The sequence below is a fragment of the Miniopterus natalensis genome, chromosome X, assembly GCF_054644295.1.
Source record: "Miniopterus natalensis isolate mMinNat1 chromosome X, mMinNat1.hap1, whole genome shotgun sequence".
Taxonomy (NCBI): Eukaryota; Metazoa; Chordata; class Mammalia; order Chiroptera; family Miniopteridae; genus Miniopterus; species Miniopterus natalensis.
This window is the reverse complement of record NC_142103.1, coordinates 74,107,838-74,131,083: the sequence shown is the minus strand read 5'-3', so window position 1 is coordinate 74,131,083 and position 23,246 is coordinate 74,107,838. Positions and strand designations below refer to the sequence as shown.

Genomic DNA, 23,246 nt, shown 5'->3' with positions numbered 1-23,246 from the left:
GTTGGATTTTCCTCTACCTTCCTTGGCAGAGTGTTAACACACCAGAAGCTTAACTCTTAAAAAAATATGTTACTATTGATTTTTTAGAGAGAGAGGAAGGGAGAGGGAAAGACTGAGAGAGAAAAACATCCATCAGCTGCCTCCTATACACACCCCAACAGGGGACCAAACCCTCAACCCTGAATAGAACCAGTGACCTTTTGGTGCATGGGATGACATTCAACCAGATAAGCCACACTGGCCAGGGTGGAAGCTTAACTCTTAATACATCGTGTCTTGAAAAGCTTTTTGCATTTTATTACTTTCTTTCTACTTTAGTAGTTGGTTCTGAATGGGTAGGTAATTTCTGCTACCATTCTTGACAACCAAGTCATGAATTTACCCTTTCTACTAAATAAGAAAATTCTAAAAAAAAGGAAACCAACTGGATGTGGACTATGACCTACAGTTAAAGCTATTTATCAAGTCAGATATTATAGATACCTCCATGAAAAAGTGCCAATAATTTAATCCCTCTCATTGATGAAACCTAAAATAGTAGTAATATCATTTTCATCATCATTATTATACATTTTACAATATTTTATTTTTCCTATTCTAAGCTTTATGATAGATGTTTTAAAATTCCTGGTCCACACTTGTGCCAAATGCCCATTAAGTGGTCTTTGTAGGCTGAAAATTTTAAAAGATTGTTGTAGGAGGCCCTGCCTGGGTAGCTCAGTTGCTTAAAGCATCATCCCAATACGCCAAGGTTTGATTCCCAGTCAGGGAACAAACAAGAAGCAACCAATGAATGCATAAATAAGTGGAACAACAAATCTCTCTCTCTCTCCAATCAATCAAATCAAATAAAAAATTTCTGTAGGAGTCACTCATTTTAGAAATCAGAAAATGATCTGATCAGATCTCTGTTCCAGAAAGATAACTCTGCTTGTCCTCGAATATTAACTATATTATTGTGTTTCTAGCATAGGATGCATTAATAATTGGTAAGCATTTCTTTATTTTCACAATAATATCAATTGACCTACATCTGGCAGTCTGTATAATGAACATATACTAGAGATTATAAATGTGGCAGAGAAGGAATGGGGGCGTAGAAAAGAGTAAAAGAAATATATCAAATTTTGAATAGCAGTGCCCCATTTCTTAATCTGAATTGTAATTAAACCCCATTTTAGTATGAGGAGTGCATCATAGCTACTAGCCCTCTAGTTTTGAAAAGAAGTAAATTTACATGTAATAAAAAAGTCCTTCCCCTAGAAGCACTGATGTAGCATTTGAAAAATATATGAACTTTCATCAAAAGTTAGTAACATGGTACTAGTTATGTGATCCAGTCACTGTATGTTGAAGCACATTTTTTAGGCACCATAACAAATAGCATCTTAAAGTTTAAAATAATCTCATAAGGTAATGTAAGTCTCATTAGATAATATAAGTGAATTCCGTAGTGGTCTTTAAATACTTGAGGTAGAATCCTACTTAATAGAGAATGACTTTGAAGGAGGATTGTGAGGTTGGGCATGTCATCCTCTTTAAGTAAGATATAGATACTTTTCTAAAAAGTATAATTGTGCAAGACAGTCACACTTGGACCACAAATAGTTTTGCTTTTTAAGCTTTGTAGTTCATTGTCATAATACCATCAGTTTCTACTTCATTTTAACTCTCAGTCATGCTAGATTAGTTCATCAAGAAACTGAGATGTTATAATGATGGACTGAACAAAGAGGGTACAGGTTTCTTGAAGTTCCTCACATTTTATAATGTTTTATTGTATTAACATTTCAGGATGCATTGGGCCATAAGAGTTGATGAGAGTAACCCCACATTTTAAAGCCCTCCATTTAGGTTTGATTATTGGAGCACACTAACTGGATTAATGTTTAACAGTGGCTGTCCTGTGGATTCACTTAGGAAGTTGGGAGATGGCAATTTGATTCTTCTTTATTGAACTGGCCTTATTGCACAATTAAGATCTGTATAAAAATAGCCTTCAGAATAGGGCCAGGGAAGGGAAAGCCTTTAAAACAATGTAAATAAAGTTGTGAATTTATTTTCATGGCTGAAATAGCTACTTTTACCCAGTTTGGATTAATGAGATCAGATTTGATGTTGCTTTCTGGCTAGAACACTAATAGTAAGGAACAACTCATTTTCATATTCTGGGTTTTCAAAGCTGTTAGGTGCTTTTAAAGAACTGACCTTATATAGTCAGTTCATGTGCAGTTCATTTAAAAAATATTTTTATCTAACTATGATGTTTACATAGAAAGGTATAAAACACATGTGTACAGTTTAAAGAATAATTATAATGTCAACACTCAGGTAATCACCACTCAGATCAAGAAAAATTACAAGCATTCTAGAAGTTCCACCCTCACCATGCACTCCATCCAGATGACAACCTCTTCTCTTCCTCTGGATAGTCACTGTCTTTACTTTTGTCATTTTCTTGCTTCTCTTTGTAATGTAGTTGCTTAAATTTGTATCCTATACAAAAAGAATATAATGTAGGTTTGTCTGGTTTTGAACTTGTATGAACAGAAGAATCATGCTATGTACTCGCTTGTGTCTGGGATCTTTCACTCAATGTTGTATCTGTGAGATTTTATCTGGGTTATTGCTATGAAACACATTAAAAAAATTCTTTTGCATATTTGCCTCTCTCCCCTTTTTACTTAGAATCCCTGTAACTCTAAATGCTTTTGGAGATTTCTACTTTGCCTTCTTGGATTTTCTGCTAAATGAGGTCTGAAGACTAAAACTTGTCTGGACCCCAGTTTTCTCTTTAAAAATTTTTTTATTGAGGTAACATGGTTTATAACATTATAAAAGCTTCAGGTGTACAACATTATAATTTGATAGCTGTATACCCTATTGTGTGCTCACCGCCAAAAGGTAGTTTCCATCCGTCACCATACATTTGACCCCCTTGACCCATTTTGCCCTCTCCCTCTTCCCTCCCCTCTGGTAACCAGCAGTCTGTTCTCTGTATCTGTGAATTTGTTTTGTTTGTTCATTTATTTGTTTCTTTTTTATTTTATATCCCACACATGAGTGATATCATATGATTTTTGTCCTTCCTTGAGGGTATTACACTAAGCGAAAGAAGTCAGATGGAAATGGACCCCAGTTTTTCTGAACTGCCCTGACTGCCCTCATTTTTATGGCATTTGTTTTGATGAGACTACATCTTTAAGGCTTCTGTGCTCGGTTAAAAAATCTTCCTTTCTCTAAGGCTGGTCCAAGGGTCTGGTCACGTGATTCCAACAGTGACATCACACTCTCTGCCGGGGAACACTGGTGGTTCTTTAGGTGGTGTTTGTTCCTGTGAAAGAGAACGCAGCAAGTGCCCCTCTAAAGCAGTTTATACCGGGGTTCTTTCTGTAAAAGCTTCTCAACCTAAATGACCAAATGCGGGCTGCCAAGGTTATTTCTTCCTTGAGGCAGAAAAAAGAAAGCTGTAATTGAAGGTAAGCAGACTTGAGCCTGGCCAGGGACCAAAGCATGACCCCAGGGAGAAGGGAATCTGGAGAATCACAAGCAGTCTGTTGTCAGATTCTAATGACTGCCTGCTCTTTTAGAGCTGCCTGACAATTTGTGTTTATAGCAGTAGACTATCTACAAAGAAGGATGATGCAGTGCTTGTGTTACCTAGTGATGTAAGAGTATTCTTTCATTTCTGTTAGGAAGCTGTTGCAGATCTTCATTTTGTCATAATATCCTTCAAGCTGGGGGGCTTCATTTGATAATAGTGTAACATTAGATAGCTATTGCTTTTAAAAATCAGTTTAACAAAATCCTTATTTAATTTCTCCTGAAAGGAACACTCTTAAGCCAGAGCATATTCAATTGAAGCATTAACCTGCTTTAAAAAGTAAATTTCTGATTGTTTTGTATCCTGTGTTCATGTCAGCGTTTGTCTTGAGAATTGAAACAGCTTGTTTTTTTTTCTCCCCTCCTCACATACTTTATTCTCTTTCTGCCCTCATTTCCTAGCTGGCTATTTCCCTCTAAGCTCTCAAACAGCACACCAACACTGATCTTTATCAGTATGCCACTAACATGATAGGAAATGCTGGACTGGTGATTCAGCAGCCAACCATTTTACAGCCAGGTAGGCTGGAAGATAGAGAAAGGACTTTGATTAGGGGTTTTAAGATTAACTTGTTCACCTCTTCTACTCCAACCCCACCCCCAGTCCTACCCTCAATATGATTTAGATTCTGCAGAGCTTTTCCTTTCAAATATGTGTGATGCTTGTGAAAAGTATGTTGAATTAAGTATTGGGAAGACTCAGATTTGTAAACCAGATACAGCTTGGATGTTAATTCAAACTGACCCTGTCAGAGTACTGAAGTTGTCTGTTAGAAGTTTAGAGTGAAGATGGGGATGCAGATAGGGAGAGTGGGGGGGGGGGGGGTCAGTTCAGGCCCACTTTGGCCTTCTCTGCAGAGGAATTCATCACCAAACTGTCTAGATAAAGCTTTGTACCTGCCAAGGTTGATGCTGCAAATGTGAGCTCTGGCTGTCTGAGTTCAATCATGGCATTACTGTGCATTTTTCCTCAGAGTGCATTTGCATAAATACCTGAATAGTATTACATTTTGTGTTTAATAGCTAAATCTTATTCCACCAGAGGATTGTGGAAATATCTTGAACAAGTTTGTTAAACTATACTAAGTAACCTTGTATGAGTACAACTTCTGAGTTTGAATACTTCTCCCTCATCACCGCAGTTATCAAACAAACTTTGGTTTAGCTGGTATTTATTGAGCCTCAGGCAAGTACTAGATGCTGGAGAAGGCAGTGATGAATGAGTCAGATCTAGGGCTGCCCTCACAGAGCTTCTAGTCTAGAAAGGAAAATAAAGCATTTGCATAAATAATTGTAATAGAAGTGTTAAAGGCAAAGCAGAAAAAGGACTGTGATTGTTGGAAAAATGGATGTTTCTTCCAGTTGAGGGATCAAGGAGGGACATCATCATGGAGTTTTACACTGCTCTTTAAATCTCTACTTTTATATCTTAGTCTGTTCTGACATACTCAGTAAAAGTTTCTACAAGTCCATCACATCAAAGATCAGAGTCTTCTACCTATTGAAAGGAAATATGTACATTCCAGCAAGCTTAACTCTTGAAGAGGCTGACATGCTTTCTTTGGAGTCCCCATTCAGGCAAAAGCCACCTCCCAAGATTGAATTATTGCCTCATAAATGTAAAATGCTTTCTGCTGTGATATGTTTGTAAAGGCCTTTGACCCTTTTGTCTCCCTTCCATAACAGAAACTGAAATACCTAAGCTGCTACAGGCTCATTTCTTTTGCTTCATAAATCTTTTCCCACTGCACTTCAACTCCTGTCAGTTCTCCCTTTGTCACTCTCATCTGTCCCCTTCCATTTACACTGCCTTAAAACATTTATTTTGTGCCTAGACCACAGAAACCTCCGAATGAGATAGATGTTCTCACCAGATGATTGACTTTATTGCTTTGTCAGCACACCCTAACTGTAGTAATCTGATAGTTTAAGGGCTCACCTTTTGGTCCGAAGAAAAGAGGTATTAAAAATGACTAGTGTCTGAAGTACTAATGTCTGTTTCCTATTCAATACAGAGGACAAGTCATACAATGGTGGAGGAATAGGTACTTCAAATAGGATGATGGATTTCTTGGAGGAGCCAATCCCTGGTGTGGGGACCTATGATGATTTCAATACAATTGACTGGGTGAGAGAGAAGTCTCGAGACCGGGATAGGCACCGAGAGGTAAGGCGAAAAATGGTACATGAGTAAGTGTTAGGAAACACCAGGGGAAGAAGTTGAAGATATATATTCTTTATATGTATTCTTTCCTTCTGCCCTAGATGTGGTTGAATTTGGTTTCTATTGGCAATGTAGAGTTTTATTTTTAATTTATTTTTATTTTTAAAGTATCTTTATATGATTTTGAAAAGAATTTCTATTTAATGATGATTTATCTTTCTAGATTAAGTGGTTGAGAAGGGTTCTTGCAGCCTGACATGGGTATAAATACCTACACAGACAGGTGAAGCAAACTTGGTGGGAGTGACCAAAATAAATTTCAAAGATACTCCTTCCCACTTCATCTCCCTTTTATGGCTTTCCCTTGAAGCAGGATTTTTAGAACCAAGAAAAGTAAATGGGCTTCTTTTAAAAGAATAAAAGAAAAAAATCTCAGAGCCCTAGTGTTTACTGAAGCATACAAGATAAACTTTTTGTGATTATGGCTTTTGTACAACCATAGAACCAAAGTAAATTTATGTATTCAGCTTGAACAAAACCACAAGACCAATCAAATTCAAATTAAGGACATTGATTTAACATGATAGGTAGTTGGTACTTATGGATATGGCACAGATTCTTGTGAATATGACAAGAGAATTTCTCCACTTTTCAAAGTACGGTGAAAACTTTTCAGAGCAGTCCACCAAGGTCATTTGCCTTGAACTTATTGCTATGTATCATTTAAGTGAGGAAATCATAATTTCTAGTTAGTGTCAGGAGCACATGGAGAGCTTATTAATAAGGTAGGCCCCAGCCCCAGTGACCCTGATTCAGTAGGTGATCTTCTGTGGAGACATTTCTTCAACCAATGGTAGGTATTATTTTTTCTTTCTTACTATTTCTGCTTTGACTCCAAATTTAAATTTTTAAGCTGATCCCATTGTGTCCTGAATTCATAATTTCTTTCCTAAGAGCCAAGTAAATCTCCTGAACAGATCACTTTTCATTCTTAAGCCTTTCCTTGCTCCTGACTGATTTTCTCATGACCACCTGAACCCAGGAGTCAGGTTGTCTCAGGTACAGGTTTTGAGAAATTCCTTTGTAATGCTTGGATTTGTGATAATCCCACTGAGTTTTCTTATCCTAACTTAAAAAGGTGATCTCTACAAAACATTCTGTTTTTCAAAGGTTTCTGATATTTGGGAACACAAACATATTCTATTTATTTTATCAATTCATCAGGCAGGTTTTAAAATTTGAAATTGTATGGCTTTTGAATTTCTGCTCTCTGTAATTCAGAGTTCAGTTTGTCATCAGTTGCATATTCAATGTTATGCAAAATTCACCTGTGATATGACAAGGGCATATTCCCCATTATATTAAAATGGTTGTATCGGATACAAATTATGCCAATTAATAGTAATTCAAAATCAATTAAAATATGTTTATCAAATGTTCAAAGGAGACTTTTTAGCACTGACTGTTCATCCTCAGAATGGAAACACTATCACAGGGAAAAATGTTACCTCATCTACTTTCACCACTGAACTGGAAACTTGAAGTTATAGGTCAAAATGAAAACTTTAACTGCTTTAAAATTTTTTTACAATAATTTATTATAGTTATTTGTGATGTTGCTATAGATAAAAATGGAGTGTCTAAGTCATAATTTCAAAGAAAAGAAATAGAGATACGAGAAGGGGAAATACCAATGACAATGCTGTCAGAATTCTTGGTTTTGAAATGTGGGCACTGAAGGGTTAAACTGACAAGACTAGGACCTAAAAGGTAAAACTTTCTGTACCTGTTGATAGCCTCAGATATTCCCAGTACATTTTTGAAAATAAAGAGATGCATTCCTAATATCATTTAGTATCTATGATCAATGTACAATTAGGGGTTTGTGGGATCAAGTCTTGAAATTTGCCTAACCTGAAGCACAGCTCTGGACAGTACACCTCAAATTGTACTTTCACCACTCAAATAAGCTTATGTTTGTTTGTTCTTTGAAAAACAATCAAACTATTTGCTGTGAGTCAGGAGACCATCCTTAAAATATCTGATGTCTAGGGCAGAAAGAGATCACTTCAGTAAGCAAAACAGATTGATGCTTTAAGAAATCAGTAGCTGAATGGGGAAGGCTTGAATAAGATACTTGCAGGCATTGTAATATTGTAGATGAAGGTGGGGATCAGCAGTCAAGCTTCAATAAATCTCTAAGTTCTTGGTTACGTTGGGTCAGCCAAAGATTATTTAATAAGTAACTACAAATTGGTCTCTATTCCCAATAAGTATATTTGTCTTTGTGTTTCTTTACTGTGTTGCTCATTTGGAGGTGAAAAAGCAATGGCGTGTGTTGAATGTACTAATGTTTTCTCATTTCTTCTTAGATTACCAATAAAAGCAAAGAGTCAACATGGGCCTTAATTCACAGTGTGAGTGATGCTTTTTCTGGCTGGTTATTGATGCTACTTATTGGGCTTTTATCAGGTATGGTAAACTCTGTTAGTTTTCTAAACAAATCTCCCCAAATTATGGTATGCCCCTCCCCTAAGTCATGACCTGAGTTGAGTGCTGTGCTTTATGATTTTCTTACATGAAATAAATTGGTGATGGACCTTTTGGAAATTCATGTCTCCAGAGTAAAGGGATGCTAATACCTGCATCTCCTTCTGTAAATAAATGATGTTAAATGAGGAATTACATTTAAATGCATTTGTATGCCATAAAATGATATATTCATTTTAAGGTGCTGTTAGCACTTCCTTTCAGTGCTTGTCTTAATGAAGAGCCCTTCTATTGAAAGCAGTCAGGTTTTTTTAAAACACATACTACATGGGGTTTAGGAGAGATGTAGAAGAGGACTTCCTGAGACATTTTTGTAGCTATTTCTTAAGCATCTATTCTCTCAACTAGGGATAAAGAAAAGCATTTAAGATATGGCTCATATCCTGAAGGAGTTTACTGTCTCATTCTTTCATGATGGCTGAGGAGTAGGCTGCTACCACCTTTCCGTATCATCTCCATCAACCTCTCAAGCCGCTGCAAATAATATATGATCTAACTTGGAATATTACACTTGCTATATAAATACAGCTTTTTAAAATATACATATATATATCTTTATTGATTTCAGAGAGGGGAAGGGAGAGAGAGAGAGAGATAAACGTCAATGATGAGAGAGTCATAGATTGGCTGCCTCCTGCACACCCCCACTGGGGATTGAGCCCTCAACCCCGGCACATGCCCTGACGGGGAATTGAACCACAATCTCCTGGATCATAGGTTGATGCTCAACCGCTGAGCCACACCCGGCCGGGCATGTAAATACAGCTTTAAAGCAAGTTCTCAAGCAGGCTTTCCCTCCCATGGAGAAAGCAGAAAGCCAAGAATACCTAGCAGAGATGCTAAGAGTTGTAGCGTTATGGGATTAAAAGATGGGTGTAAGAAGATCTGGAATATTAAGCTAAAATAGAAGTTTGGTGGGAAACCTGGAGGTGGATGAGATGAGATAGCAATTAACAGCATAGTCTCTAGTTTGTGGCTGCCTGGATTTGAACCCAAACCCTACTACATTCTAGTTTTATGACTTTTGACAAGTTTCAGCTATAATTTACTGATCTATAAAGTAGAGATAATGAGTACCTATTATTGCACATTTGTTGTGAAGATTAAATGAGATAGAAGACATATAACACTCAACATAGTGCCTAGTTGTTAATGGTGCTTCAGCTGCTGTTATCTAGAGATAATTAATAAGCCATGGAGTGTAAGATTATTGCTGCAATGAGGAATGGCTTATCCATAGCTGGCTTTTTGAAGATGATCGAGGACAGGGGTCAGCAAATGTTTTCTCTAAACGACCAGATAGTAAATATTTTAGGATTTGTGGGCCAAATGGTTTCTGTAGCATGAAAACAGACATTAGGTAAACAAATGAGTAGGGCTGTGACCAAGAAAAACTTCATTTGCAAACACAGAGGCAGATTTGACCCTTGGACCATAGTTTGTCAACTTGTGGTCTAGGGTGTTAATGGTGCCTCTTCTGCCTTGTGCAGGAGAGAGAACATGGTCTGACCAGTTTAGAGCTGGCTAACGATATACTGAGTGGTCTGTAGTCCCAAGTATTGCAGAGATGCTGAAGAGAAGGAAGAGGGCTGAGAAAAGATTATATAGTTTAGCAGTTAGAAGAATAACAATGACCTTGAAAAACCATCTCAGGCAAATATTAGGGGCCAGAGCTCAAGGGGAGGCAAGCAGTATGGAAATTTTAGAGATATTTGGTGTTCATTAGAAGTAGAGGAGGGACAAAAGCTTGAAGTGGTAACAAGGACAAGGGGAAGCATTTTATTCTTCAGAGTAGGGGAAACCTGATGAAATTTGTAACAAGGGAAGAAGGAGCCAATTGGGAAAAAAAGAAGTAGAAGGGAAGATAGCATAGAGGGTACCTGTGTTAGATAGGAGAAGACATGCATGTATGAAACAATTAGAGAACAAGCCAAACTCTATAACATCATGTTAACTTTCGGAATCCAGGCAATAAGTGAAATAAGAGTAGGAAGGAAGAGAAGGTGGGGACTAGAGTAGCCAAGAGTAGGTATCAAACTGTGTTAGATTTGACTAGGTTATTCAAGTATGTAAATAACTTGTGTTAACACTTTTAGTGCCTACCAAAACATACACATGACATGGCCTGTTGGAATGTGAACATAATATCCACAAACTTTTAATGTATTTCTTGTCACTAGGTGGTCAGTGAATATTTTTCTTTCCCTCATACACACAGGGTATTTTGTTTTTAAGCATTAGAGAGCTACAATGGAAGCAGTGTGTCTGAATGCAGGAACAGTCTGGGGATTCAGGGGCTGTGAATTTTATGATGTCTTTCCTATTTCCCTAAAGCACTATTCTAGACCATTTAATTTCTTTATGCCAGAATTTCTTCGTACGGATGACAGAAGTGATGAGAAGGCCAGAACTGAAAGTACTATAATTATCTTAACCCTATCAGTCTATTAGCCAAAGTGCCTAAGTCCCCATTTATCATTTACTTTCTTATACTTTTCTTTGATGAATGTTATGTATATAATATTGTTTGCTCTTCTCACTAAGAAAACTTCAGAGTATTTATGTCCTAGGCTCAGGAGGCTTCAACATATCCACAGCTTCATATAACCTTCCATGTGCATCACAGTCTGTGCTTTTATTTTTTTATTTTTTTTAAAGGAGACGGTCACTTTATTTATTTATTTTTTATATATATCTTTATTGATTTCAGAGAGAGGAAAGGAGAGGGAGAGAGAGATAGAAACATCAATGATGAGAGAGTCATTGATCGAGCCCGTAACCAGGGCATGTGCCCTGACCGGGAATCGAACCCCGATCCCCTGGATCCTAGGTCGACGCTCAGCTGCTGAGCCACACCCGGCCAGGCAAGTGCTTTTATAAATTCAGCTCCCTTAGCCTAGAATGCCTTCCTGCCATTGTTCAAATTGCCTTGTCCATGGAACAAAATCACAAGACTGAGCCCTTCACCCCATTGTGTTCATCAGCTCCCCTCCCCAAACCATCTCAAATAAGGTATCATATCATATTCTTCAATATGGTCAATGCAAGTTTTCTCAATCTTCCTTATATAGTGAGAATAAAATAATCTTTAATAAACTTGACTGTCTTTATAGGTCAGTATTCATCGACTCTAAGTCAAAGCCGAATCTTTCTACGTAAATCAGCTAAAGGTCAAATCTATTCACTCCTTGTTCCCACCCAACCACTTTGCTCTCCCTTAAGTTTTCCCTATATAGAAATTCTACATACACAGTATTTAATGTTTTATTTTGTTTTCCCCTCATGAACAGGCATTTAATAATAGATGACATCTATTAGAGGTAATAGGTAAAAATCAAGCAATCAGAAAGAAGCTGCAGATGGAATGGGAAAAAGTATATACTTGTCCATTATTTTTATCCCTTTCCCCTCCTTTTCTCTAACAATTTTCGCCCTTTTTCCCCTCCCCTCAAATCAGGTTCCTTAGCTGGCTTGATAGACATCTCTGCTCATTGGATGACAGACTTAAAAGAAGGTATATGCACAGAAGGATTGTGGTTTAACCATGAACACTGTTGCTGGGACTCTGACCATGTCACCTTTGAAGACAAAGACAAATGCCCAAAGTGGAATAGCTGGTCCCAGCTTCTCATCAGCACAGATGAGGTAACATGTAGTGAAGATTTGGGAACCACTGACTTTTATTCTTACATTTCCTTCATTTCTTACACTGTGCTCATGGCAATTGTGGACTCTCCCCTTGTTTTCCTTTTCATGAAAAGGGTAACCAGTGACAGCTGCCTTTTTCTGTGATTTAAGTGCAGCCCAATTCCCATCTCTTCCGGCATGTAGAATTGTTTGATGCTTACACAATGACAACATTTTTGCTTGTTTTAAACAAACGTGGTGTTTTTTCTTAGTTTTAGTATACCGTGCGACTGAATCTATCTTTCTTTAATAATTTCAGTAGAAATGCTAGAGTAAGCTACAATTTCTAACAAAGGATTGAGTGAGTTAAAAATATGTTTATTGTATAGATTCCAAAAGTAATTTTCCCCTGAGCATTACATTAGAACATTTAAAAAATTATGATTTTTTAAATTGCTCAAAATGCTCTAATGACACCCTGTATCATTATAAGTAAAAACCTATGTTCTGAATATGAAAAAAAATTATGATACATTCCATATCAAAACAACAGAAACCCAGGAATAAAATTGCTCCATTCCCATTTTAAGATTAAATCAGTAGTTTTATTTGTCCTTGTCTGCTGGCCTATATTTTTCAATGCATAATTAACTTTGTTTTGCAGTTCCTTACCAGTTGGTTGTAAGTTAGATCTTTCCTACTAAAAGCAAAAACACAAAATAAAACAGAATGAAGCAACTCTTAATCTCTAATTCCACTCTGACTTCTACCAACTAAAACAGGTATCATTTCAACTCACTACTCATCCACTGTGTTGGTGAAGTGAGGGAAATAAGACTAGGATGTATGTTTGTATATTTATTTATTTATTTAAAAATATTTTTGTTGTTTTCAGAGAGAGGAAGAGAGAAGGAGAGAGAGAGAGAAACATCAATGATGAGAGTCATTGATCAGCTGCCTCCTGCATGCCCTGCACTGGGGATCGAGCCTGCAACCCCAGGCATGTGCCCTGACCGGGAATCAAACTGTGACCTCCTGGTTCATAGGTGGACACTCAACCGCTGACCCACACTGGCTGGGCTGTTTGTACTTTTAAAATTTATTTTAACACCTACTTTGGTCCACATTTGAAAGGGTGCGCACACACAAGCACACAAGCATACACACACACAGAATCAGTCAAGGGAAAAGAAGGGTAGGAAAATAATAAAGTCAGAAATAACAGTGTTTATGTACATATTTGACTGTGCATATTTTGGTTCGGGGAAAGTGTTCAATACATATGTACTATGTGTATGAGGGGGTTTAAGTCTGTGCTTCTCAAACTGGGGTCAGCATGCCACAAGGTAGGTGAAACCACAGGGTAAATGCTATGTGCCTTCCCAGAATATCAGTTTTTCCTAAATATTTGGAACATTTTTTTCTCAAAAATTAAATGTAAAGAATCATTAAAAAGAAATGCAAAATCCCCATGTTTGTTAAGATAAAACATAATCTCTTCCATTTCTGCTCCTGGGTACCCCCATCTCCTACCCTGATGTTTCTATTTACTCTCCTAGATTAGGAGTACTTGGGTAGAAAAATTTGAGAAGCCCTGGAACTTAGGGTGAGTCTGTGTGTGTGTGTGTGTGTCTTTTGCATGTGTGATTCCCTTGCTTTTTAAAAATATTTTATTTTTAAAGTAATTATAGATTCACAGGAAGTTGGAAAACAGTGTACAGGGAGGTCTCCCCTACCATTCACTCAACCTGCCCCAATGCTAACATCTTATATAACTATAGCACAATAGCAAAACAAGGAATTGACAATGGTACAATCCACAGACCTTATTTCGCCTGTTTTACATGCATAGATGTGTGTGTGTGTGTATAGGTCCATGAAATTTTATTACATGTACAGATTTGTGTAACCACTACCACAATCAAGATATAGAACTATTGTTGCATCACCACAAGGCTCCTCTCTGCTTCCCCTTTATAGCTGTGTGTGTAAGTGTTCCAACCATAACTTTCAAACTAGAGCTTGAGATTTGTCAAGTGACAAATTTCTCTGGCTCTCCTTTTTATGAACAAAATCCTTGCCAGAGGAAAGAGTCTTCTGGGTTTTAAGAAGAGTTCTCCTGCCAAGAACTTGGCCTCCTGGTCTCTGCCTCTAGCCAGTTTCAGCTATGTTCCCTTTCACTCCTTTTCCCCCTTTGTTTCCAATATCTGGAGTATTCTTCCTGAGCTACATTCCAAAGGCAAAGAGAGAGCAATTATCTGTTTCTCTGAGGGAGTAAGATAATGGAAAACCTGAGTCAAAGTTATAACTCAGAAAAAACCTGGACATTTTGGTTTTCTTTGTCTAGGTCAGCAAATTATTTTAATAGTGTTTTATGTTTTAAAAAGTCAAAAGTTCATTGAGTTTTGTGTCTCATGTAATTCGAATGGGTTTCAAGTTCTAATATTTCTATCAGCAAGCATAATCTAATATTCAAAATAGATTGGTGTTTGTTTGTTTGTTGGTAAGACATAACTATTTGCAAGCCCTTTAATGTTGGTGAATCCTTATTGGTGGTTAAAATTAGATTTTTTCCTCTGAGACTTTGTTATCATAGGGGTAGTCTCAAAAGTATATTATCTCCATTCTATTTTCTCCATTTAAAAAATTCCTATTGCCATTTTATTCTTTGGGACATCTGGCATTTCACTGGTTTTCTTTCGTTGTCAGAACCTGGAACTTTCTACTGCATAAACTTGTTGCTAAATCTGTGGTAGCAAAATTCTCTCAAAGTTGTGATTGTTTTCTACAGAACATAATTGTGTATTTTAAGAAAAACACCCAAGAATTTTAGACACTATAACCTCCTATGGGAATTTAACTCCAAGGCAGGTAGCCAAAGGTGAATTTAATGAAACCCTAGAGCCAACCTTCACTTCAAATGTGTGGCCAAGGTTCAGCCATCCAATAAAAGGGCTGTTAATAGTATCATATACAGTTGACCCTTGAACAACATGGGTTTGAACTGTGCAGGTCCGCTATACACAGATTTTTTTCAATCCTAAATATAATCGGCCCTTTGTATTCTCCTTTGTGGATTCAACCAACATGGATTCAACCAACCACAGATGGAACACAGTATTTTCATATTACTACCTGTGGTTTCTTAACTTCAGATCAAAGATAAATTTTGATCTGCTCTTGGTTGAGTCTGTGGATGCCAAGGGCCAACTTTAGTTAAGTTTTTGGGGAATCTAAAGAACAAAATAAACAAAATAGAAAATAGACTCACAGATACAGAGAACAGACTGATGGTTGCCAGAGCGGTTATGGGGATGGGTGAAAACATTGAAAGGATTAAGAAGTACAAATTGGTAGTTACAGAATAGTCAGAAGGATGGAAATTACAGCATAGAGAATATATTCAATAATATTGTAATAATTATGTATGGGGCCAGGTGGGTAATTGAAATATCAGGGGATCACTTTGTAAAGTATATGATTGTGTAACCACTATGCTATATACCTGAAACTAATACAAAATAATATTGAATGTAAACTGTAGTTGAAAATTTTAAAAAAAGTTATTTGGGAATTTTCAGCTGCTCAGGGATCAGCATCCCTCTCAGCATTGTTTAAGGGTCAACTGTATAGTTGATTACAAAACCTATCAAACCACTCATATAGCAAGTGAATTTGCTTCAGGGGTTTGTTTGCTCTTGTTCTTGTCTATCCTTAGAAGCCATTGTCAGTTTCCTTTGGGTGTAGCAAAGCCCTTCATTTTCAGTAGCAAATGGGCTGACAGTGTTTCAGTAGTTGCTTTGCTAATCGGGGAAGGAACATCTTGAGTGATTTAATATTGGTCTTTTTCTTTCTCACCTTTCCTGAAAACCTGTATTACTCAGAAGAGCTGCATTCCTTACTGAGGCTGTCTGAGCTTTAAAAAGCTTCTTTTCTTTTTTTTTCCTGTTCCAGGGAGCCTTTGCCTACATAGTGAATTATTTCATGTATGTCCTCTGGGCTCTCCTTTTTGCCTTCCTTGCCGTATCTCTTGTCAAGGTGTTTGCACCTTATGCCTGTGGCTCCGGAATCCCTGAGGTGAGTTTCTAAAATGGCTTATAAATGGTAACAATAATGAATCCTTTTTGGTTAAAACCCTTTAATATGTATTCCAGTACATACCACAATATGAATATTAAACAGGATCAGATCCTGAGGCAATCTAGGGCCTCTCTAGAGCCCTATGTCTGACCTATGTTTCCTCTCAGCCTGGGCTACCTTGACATTAAAAGGAGTTGGTTCCTAGCCTCCTGTGGGTCCCTGATGAGCCAGGCCCTGAAGACACTCCCCCACTGCCACCCAAGAAGCTCCCAGGGTAGATCTCAAGATTCTGGTCTGAAAATGTAGTGGTATTGTCAACTTTGTTAGAGCATAAGAAATAAAACTCTTTGGCTATATTTTCTACAATCTGAAATTGGGCTAGAAAAAGGGTGATTAAAACCCCATTTCTAACTATTTTTGGTTTAGATTGCTTGACAGTGATGGAAACCACTGAGATTTAAGGCTACCCAGATGACCTTACCTCTCTGTTTCCTCATCAAGTTATAGTTACAAATTTTTCTGGTGGAGAATCAAGGCTATATTAGTCTATAAGGAAAATACCTTCCCTTTCCACCTCCCCTTCTCCATATACACACACTCTCATACTTACAATACTCCCTTGCCCAGCTATCTCATGGTCAAAAGAGGAAAAAGAAACAAGAAACATGAAAACTTAAAAAACAGTTCACACTTTCTTGGGCTCCTGGGCTCCCTCCCAAACTGGGGTTACTGTAGGTCAAGCATTTATATGTCACTTGTTCAAAAGGTATAGTTTCTATAATGAGATCCAGATTATTGCTTCTTAGCCTGGTTTACTTGCTTAGTCTATTATCCGTTTTCTCTGTGTTTGACCTACAGATAAAAACTATCTTGAGTGGTTTTATTATTAGGGGCTATTTGGGTAAATGGACCCTGATTATCAAAACCATCACATTGGTGCTGGCAGTGTCTTCCGGCTTGAGCCTGGGCAAAGAGGGCCCCCTAGTGCACGTGGCTTGCTGCTGTGGGAACATCCTGTGCCATTGCTTCAACAAATACAGGAAGAATGAAGCCAAACGCAGAGAGGTAATAACAAAGGACCTTAACAGTCTCTCTCTCTCTCCTTCTCTCTCTCTCTCTCTCTCTCTCTCTCTCTCTCTCTCTCTGTCTCTCTCTCTGTCTCTCTGTCTCTCTCTCTCCCCTTTTGGTGAAAACATAAATGGTAATTCTTAGGGATGAAAATTTGAGGGTTCTACCAATGTTAATGCAAATGCCCTTTGACCCAGAAGTTCCACTTCTAAGAATTTATTCTATAGACATCCTAGCATGTGTGTGCCCAAAGATGTATAGGGATAGTTAGTTAGTGCAGCATTTGTCAACACAGTGAAAACTGAAACAATCACAATATGCATCAACGGGGGACTGATTGAATGAATAATCTTGTCTGTACTGTAGAATACTATGCAACTGTTAAAAAGACTGAAATAGCCTTTTATGTACTGACATGGAAGTATGGCTAGAAAACACTATTAGGTTTGAGAAACCAATTTCAGAATAATGTGTATAGTATAATTTAATTAACGTTTTTAAAAGGTGTGTGTATGTGCACCTAGAAAGAAAATGTCTGGAAAGTGGGTTTACCCCAAACTGTTAAAAAAAAAGTCTACCTTTGGTGAATGAGAAAGTAAGGTGATAGTAAAGGCAAAGTAAAGTCTTAAACTCTTTTTATTATATATAATTTTATACAAGTGTGTGCTGTTTCTATTATAAAATAAGTTACAAAACAATAGAAGATTTTTAAAAGAAGTTGTCTATTCCTGTGAAAAAATACAAACTCAGCATGTGTTTCAGATGCCAGACTCTTCATGTTTTATTTCTACCTAACACCAAATGGGATTCAGTTCTGTGTCTTGGATCTTCCTCTGCCTTCTGTCTCAACCCGGCTAAATTAGTTCCACCACAGCATCTCTGTAGGAGTTCTTATGTTTAGGATTTTGAGGAGGGAGAACATTTAAAAAAAATGTTCCAAGCCATTCTTTACTTTTGTTCTGTTATAATTATAGATTTAAGAAAATAATGGTTCTTGCTTTATTTTTCTTGAATTACAAAGAAATCACATATGGAATGGGTCAAGACCAAGGCCATTCTATCAGAAAGGGTTTTTCACAAAATTTGAACCTAGTGGTTTATTTGGAAAACAAAGCAAAATTTAAGACCTAGAAGGAAACTCAAAGATGTTGAAACTTCAAATATGGACTATATTTTGACAGTTCAAGGGGGAAAGTTCCTGGCAGGAGAGGAAGGCTAATGAGAGAAAGAGAAAGAGAGAGAAATCGGAATAGATTGTTTAGTTACCTGTCAAATGGTAGAGGGATATAAAGGTAGTATTAAGTTGGTGAGGTTGTTATATGGAAATATTGTATAACACAAGCAAAAGAGTTGAAAAAACATTTGAACTGGCAAGAGTGAAATGTTGATTGCTGCTGAGTTTTGCATGGGTAGAGGTGACTTTGAAACTGTAGATTGCTTATTAGTTTCATTCCATAAAATTGGCATTTTTTTGTTCAAATAATTTCTTATAAAATAAGAGGGCAGTTTCTCTGCACAGATGTCATATATTTCTCTAACTAGACTCATTAATATTTGAATCTTTAGTTGACTTCCTATTGCTTATTTAGACTTTCCAGTTATTTTTTACAGTTGATTGGCAGCAACCCTTTTGTGACACAGGGGCTCGTCAAAGTGGGCAGATGGGTGAATAAAATAAAGATTTAAGAAGTAAAGGCATAGACAGGCTCCACTCAACAACATAATTATAGCAAACAAGCCACCTCTTTTCTTCTCCCACATAATTCATCCTAAATAATCACTAAAATCCCCTTTCTCAAGTTCCATGTTTACTGTCATTCTTCTCAGATGAAAGCCGTTATAGCCATACATTTTGAAGTCCTCCCCAGCTAGCACTGGAGACCTCACTCTTTCCTCCCCTTCATTTTCCTTGGCCATCCTATACTCCCAGAGAAACCTACCTACTTATTTTGCCAAGAACCATTTTATTATTGAAAAACTCAGGGGAGGGAGGTGGGAGGGGGTGGGAGGAGATTAACCAAAGAACATATATGCATATATATATAACCCATGGACACAGACAATCATGTGGTGAAGGCCTAGGGCGGGGCAAGGACTGGGTGAAAGGGGTTAAGGGAGGTAAAATGGGGGATATCTGTGGTACTGTCAACAATACAAAAATAAGTGAAAACACATCCACAAAAAAACCCTCTTAATTTTTTTCAATTTTCTCTTTGAAATACTTCCTTACTACCCCAAATCATATTAGCACTCTACAGCAACCAGAATCTAATTAAAGGACTTTATCCTGCCATTAATTATTGTTTGCCATGTTCCCCCCTCCCTCTTAGCCCTTTGTCTTGCCACACCTAAACATACTTAGGTCTTCTCTTCCCTTCAAAATCTATTCCCAAACTTGCTTCTACCTACCTCCCTATTTCTGCTTCCATAGATCACTAGACATGGAGTAGGGCACATAGTATAGGAAAATCTAGATATCTATTGTATGAATATTTGCAGTTCCTGAATAGCTGTGAGCTAACTGTGACTTTAGTTTTGTATCATTAGAGCCTTCCTTAAAATTTAATTTAAAAACCATTCCCTTTACAAAGAAAGTGCTGTGTAAGCACATCATTGTAAGTATTTCATTTAGGTGGTGAATAGGTCTACAGACTCAAATTCAGTTACTGAATTGTGAGTATTGGGGATAGAGGCATAATTTGGAATAAAGCACATGCCTAAATTAATCACAAAGGAAAGACCCTGTATCTATTCAAGCATTTGAAATATGTGCTCAAAATCCAGTGTACAATGTTTGCTCTCAAAGTATAAATTGAACTTCATTTTTGATAAACTACATATGGAGCATGTAAAGTTTTAAAAAAATGTTTAGCAACTAAGATTCCTTTTAAAACTGTGATTGATGGTAGGAAAGTGGCATTATTCTATCACTAATTTTGAGTTTTGGATTGTAGGTCTTGTCGGCTGCAGCAGCAGCCGGTGTATCTGTTGCCTTTGGGGCACCTATTGGCGGAGTATTATTCAGCCTAGAAGAGGTAACTGCTTTTAACTGTCTATAGCACCTTTGTGTTGGAAATCCCAGCCAGTATCTATGTACATGGCAGTCCCAAAGTGCTTTGCATAACTCAGTGCTTTACCATGTGACCAGAGATTTCTGGTCAGTTTCATTCTCAGTTTTTAATTCCTGCAGCACCAAGTTTTTACCTGAAACAGTTTCTGCATATTGACTGAGTTTGTTTTTTCCCTTTCTCTTTTATAGGTCAGCTACTATTTTCCCCTCAAAACGCTGTGGCGTTCGTTCTTTGCTGCCTTGGTGGCAGCATTTACTCTACGCTCAATCAATCCATTTGGGAACAGCCGTCTGGTTCTATTTTACGTGGAGTTTCACACCCCATGGCATCTCTTTGAGCTTGTACCATTTATTCTGCTGGGCATATTTGGCGGTCTGTGGGGAGCTTTATTTATCCGCACAAACATTGCCTGGTGTCGGAAGCGTAAGACCACCCAGTTGGGCAAGTATCCTGTCGTAGAGGTACTTGTCGTGACAGCCATCACTGCCATCCTGGCTTTCCCCAATGAATACACCCGAATGAGCACAAGTGAGCTCATTTCTGAACTATTTAATGACTGTGGTCTTCTCGACTCCTCTAAGCTCTGTGATTATGAGAACCGTTTCAACACAAGCAAGGGGGGTGAACTGCCTGACAGACCTGCTGGTGCGGGAGTCTACAGTGCCATGTGGCAGCTGGCCTTGACACTCATAATGAAAATTGTTATTACTATATTCACCTTTGGCATGAAGGTGAGGAGATTCTTTTGGTACTTGGTGGATGTATGTGTGGCTGTGGTTTTGGAGGGCAAAGCTAATATATCACACAATCCTCATAGCTCACGTGGTGCTTCCAACTTCATACAATGTTATTCCTCAACCCCAAAAGCCCTTTTTACCCCTATATGCCCTCATAATTTCTTAGAAAATTGTACCTCTATCTAAAATTTCCCAAGCCTGGCCTTAGGCCAAATGCAAACCTCAGTGCTGAGATTTTAAGTGGAAATGTTGTCTCCTTTTTAGTTGAAAATTTTGTCCCTCAGAAAGTATGGTGAGGTATTTATTCCTGTGCATTGTGTATTAAAACAAAATCTGACCAACATAGTTTTGGTCCTTATAGGGTGGCTTTAGAGTTTATTGATAAAGTAAAAATATTAGGATGAACCAAAGTGGCCAATATTCAATTATTTTGACCACTAAAATAGCAATTTCGTATGGTTTAGCCCAATATATATATTTTTTACATTTAGTATCAATCTCCAATTATCAAGAACTTTATAGGTGATCCTAAATTAATTTTTAAACTGTCAAAAGGAGACATCAAGTCAGCACGTTTTACTTTTAGTACCCATCATTATTTCCATATTTTAGAAGAAAACAGAAAAGAAAATCTGTTAAGGTATTTTCCTCCTCCCTCCTGGTTTTTATTTGTGTCTTTTATTTAGCACCCCACTATCTCTAGGGAAGTAGAGATTTAAACCAGGGAATTAGAGACAGCAATTCAGTTTAGAGTACTGAAGTCTCTGAGATCATATTGTCCATCCTCCTCAACAACCTGGAAAGTTTTGCAGTGCTTCTCAAGTAATTTTCACCTGTGGCTTCATTCTTTTACTTAAAGTAGATTTTCAGACCATCAGACCCACCCAGATTCAAATGTATTCAAAAAAATCAAACACAAGCTATTCTGCTTTTATTATTCTTGTCATCATGTCCCTGTCTTAGCTCAGATAATTGAGAATTCACTATAGTATCCTAGGAGTCAAAAAAAAAAAAGAGTGGGAGACAGATGAGGGTTCCTTTTCTGGATAGTCACGGAACCATAGTCACGACCTGATTTAAATCATTTAATTGTATTTTTACAAAATAAACTGAAATCTCATCTGCCATTATTTTTGTGTGAGCAATGGGTTAAGATTCAATACATGAAAGTGGTTATGAGCATTGCATTTAAACCCCATCACCAGTATTTACTAAATCTTGGCCTTGGGTAAGTTACTTAACCTCTCTGAATCTTAGATTCTTTGTGATTTAAGAATAATAGCACCTACCTCCTGAAATCTTATCTTTAGAGCATCCAGAATAGAATATAGTAGATAGTCAATAAAGGATAATTGTTGCTGATAAGAATTCAAAATTGGGAAAAATGTCTGCATATATGAGAAACTCCATCTATTTTCCTTTTTCTTTGGGAAAGGCTTAATTTCTGCCTCCATTTCTGTGTTGGTCTGGAGATTTCAGGCTCTAGCCTGATGGACCCCGAAACAGGGTAAGCTTCTTTGCAGCTGTACTTGCCTGCACGTCCCAGAGAACCTTTAGTCCCTGTAGTATTATACAAATCTTTACAGCCACTTGCTAGCATAGTGCATAGCTACATTGTCATTGGCCTGTTTGCTTTGCAGAGGGTCAATCCTCTAGCCTTTATATGTACCAGGCAATAACATTATTTCTCACTAACCATCTATTACTTTCTCTTTTCAGGTCCCTTCTGGCCTCTTTATCCCTAGCATGGCTGTCGGTGCTATAGCCGGTCGACTTTTAGGAGTAGGAATGGAACAACTGGCTTATTACCACCATGACTGGGCCATCTTCAATAGCTGGTGTAGCCAAGGAGCTGATTGCATCACTCCTGGCCTTTATGCAATGGTTGGGGCTGCAGCCTGCTTAGGTGAGTAGTATTTGCATTGACTTCAAAATTGCTACCCTGGTGCCATAATAAAGAGTGATATTAAATACAATTAACTGCAGATTTTTTAAGTGACCATTTCCTGTTGGGTTTGCCATTTTTCAAGTATTTTAAGAAAGCATTCTTGCCCGGCAGGGTGTGGCTCAGCGGTTGAACATCAACCTAGGATCCAGGCGATCGGGGCTCGATTCCCGGTCAGGGCACATGCCCAGGTTGCGAGCTTGATCAATGACTCTCTCATCATTGATGTTTCTATCTCTCGCTCTCCCTCTCCTTTCCTCTCTCTGAAATCAATAAAGATATATTTTTTTTTAAAAAAAGAAAGCATTCTTGGTTGTCCAAAATACAGGTATTTTTTCCCATAACACCCCACCCTGCTTCTTTTCAGATATGTCAAGCCTATTCCTCCGTCCTGATCTTTG

At 37.7% G+C, this 23,246-nt stretch overlaps 1 protein-coding gene across 2 annotated transcripts in view; it reads left to right on the top strand.

Annotated features, from left to right (window-relative positions):
* The window catches only part of CLCN5 (Cl-/H+ antiporter 5), a 174,595-nt gene that overhangs the window by 141,717 nt on the left and 9,632 nt on the right, over positions 1–23,246 (top strand). Inside the window, exons 1-9 of one of the 2 annotated variants that reach the window (XM_016218527.2) lie at positions 2,265–3,479; positions 5,619–5,770; positions 8,140–8,239; positions 11,775–11,962; positions 15,899–16,021; positions 16,883–17,089; positions 20,047–20,127; positions 20,352–20,894; positions 22,620–22,806. In XM_016218527.2, coding sequence (XP_016074013.1) covers positions 5,663–5,770; positions 8,140–8,239; positions 11,775–11,962; positions 15,899–16,021; positions 16,883–17,089; positions 20,047–20,127; positions 20,352–20,894; positions 22,620–22,806 — 1,537 coding nt within the window. In that variant the 5' untranslated portion in view covers positions 2,265–3,479; positions 5,619–5,662. Of the gene's footprint in view, positions 1–2,264; positions 3,480–5,618; positions 5,771–8,139; positions 8,240–11,774; positions 11,963–15,898; positions 16,022–16,882; positions 17,090–20,046; positions 20,128–20,351; positions 20,895–22,619; positions 22,807–23,246 lie in introns of those variants that run through there. The other variant, XM_016218526.2, reaches the window with a different exon arrangement.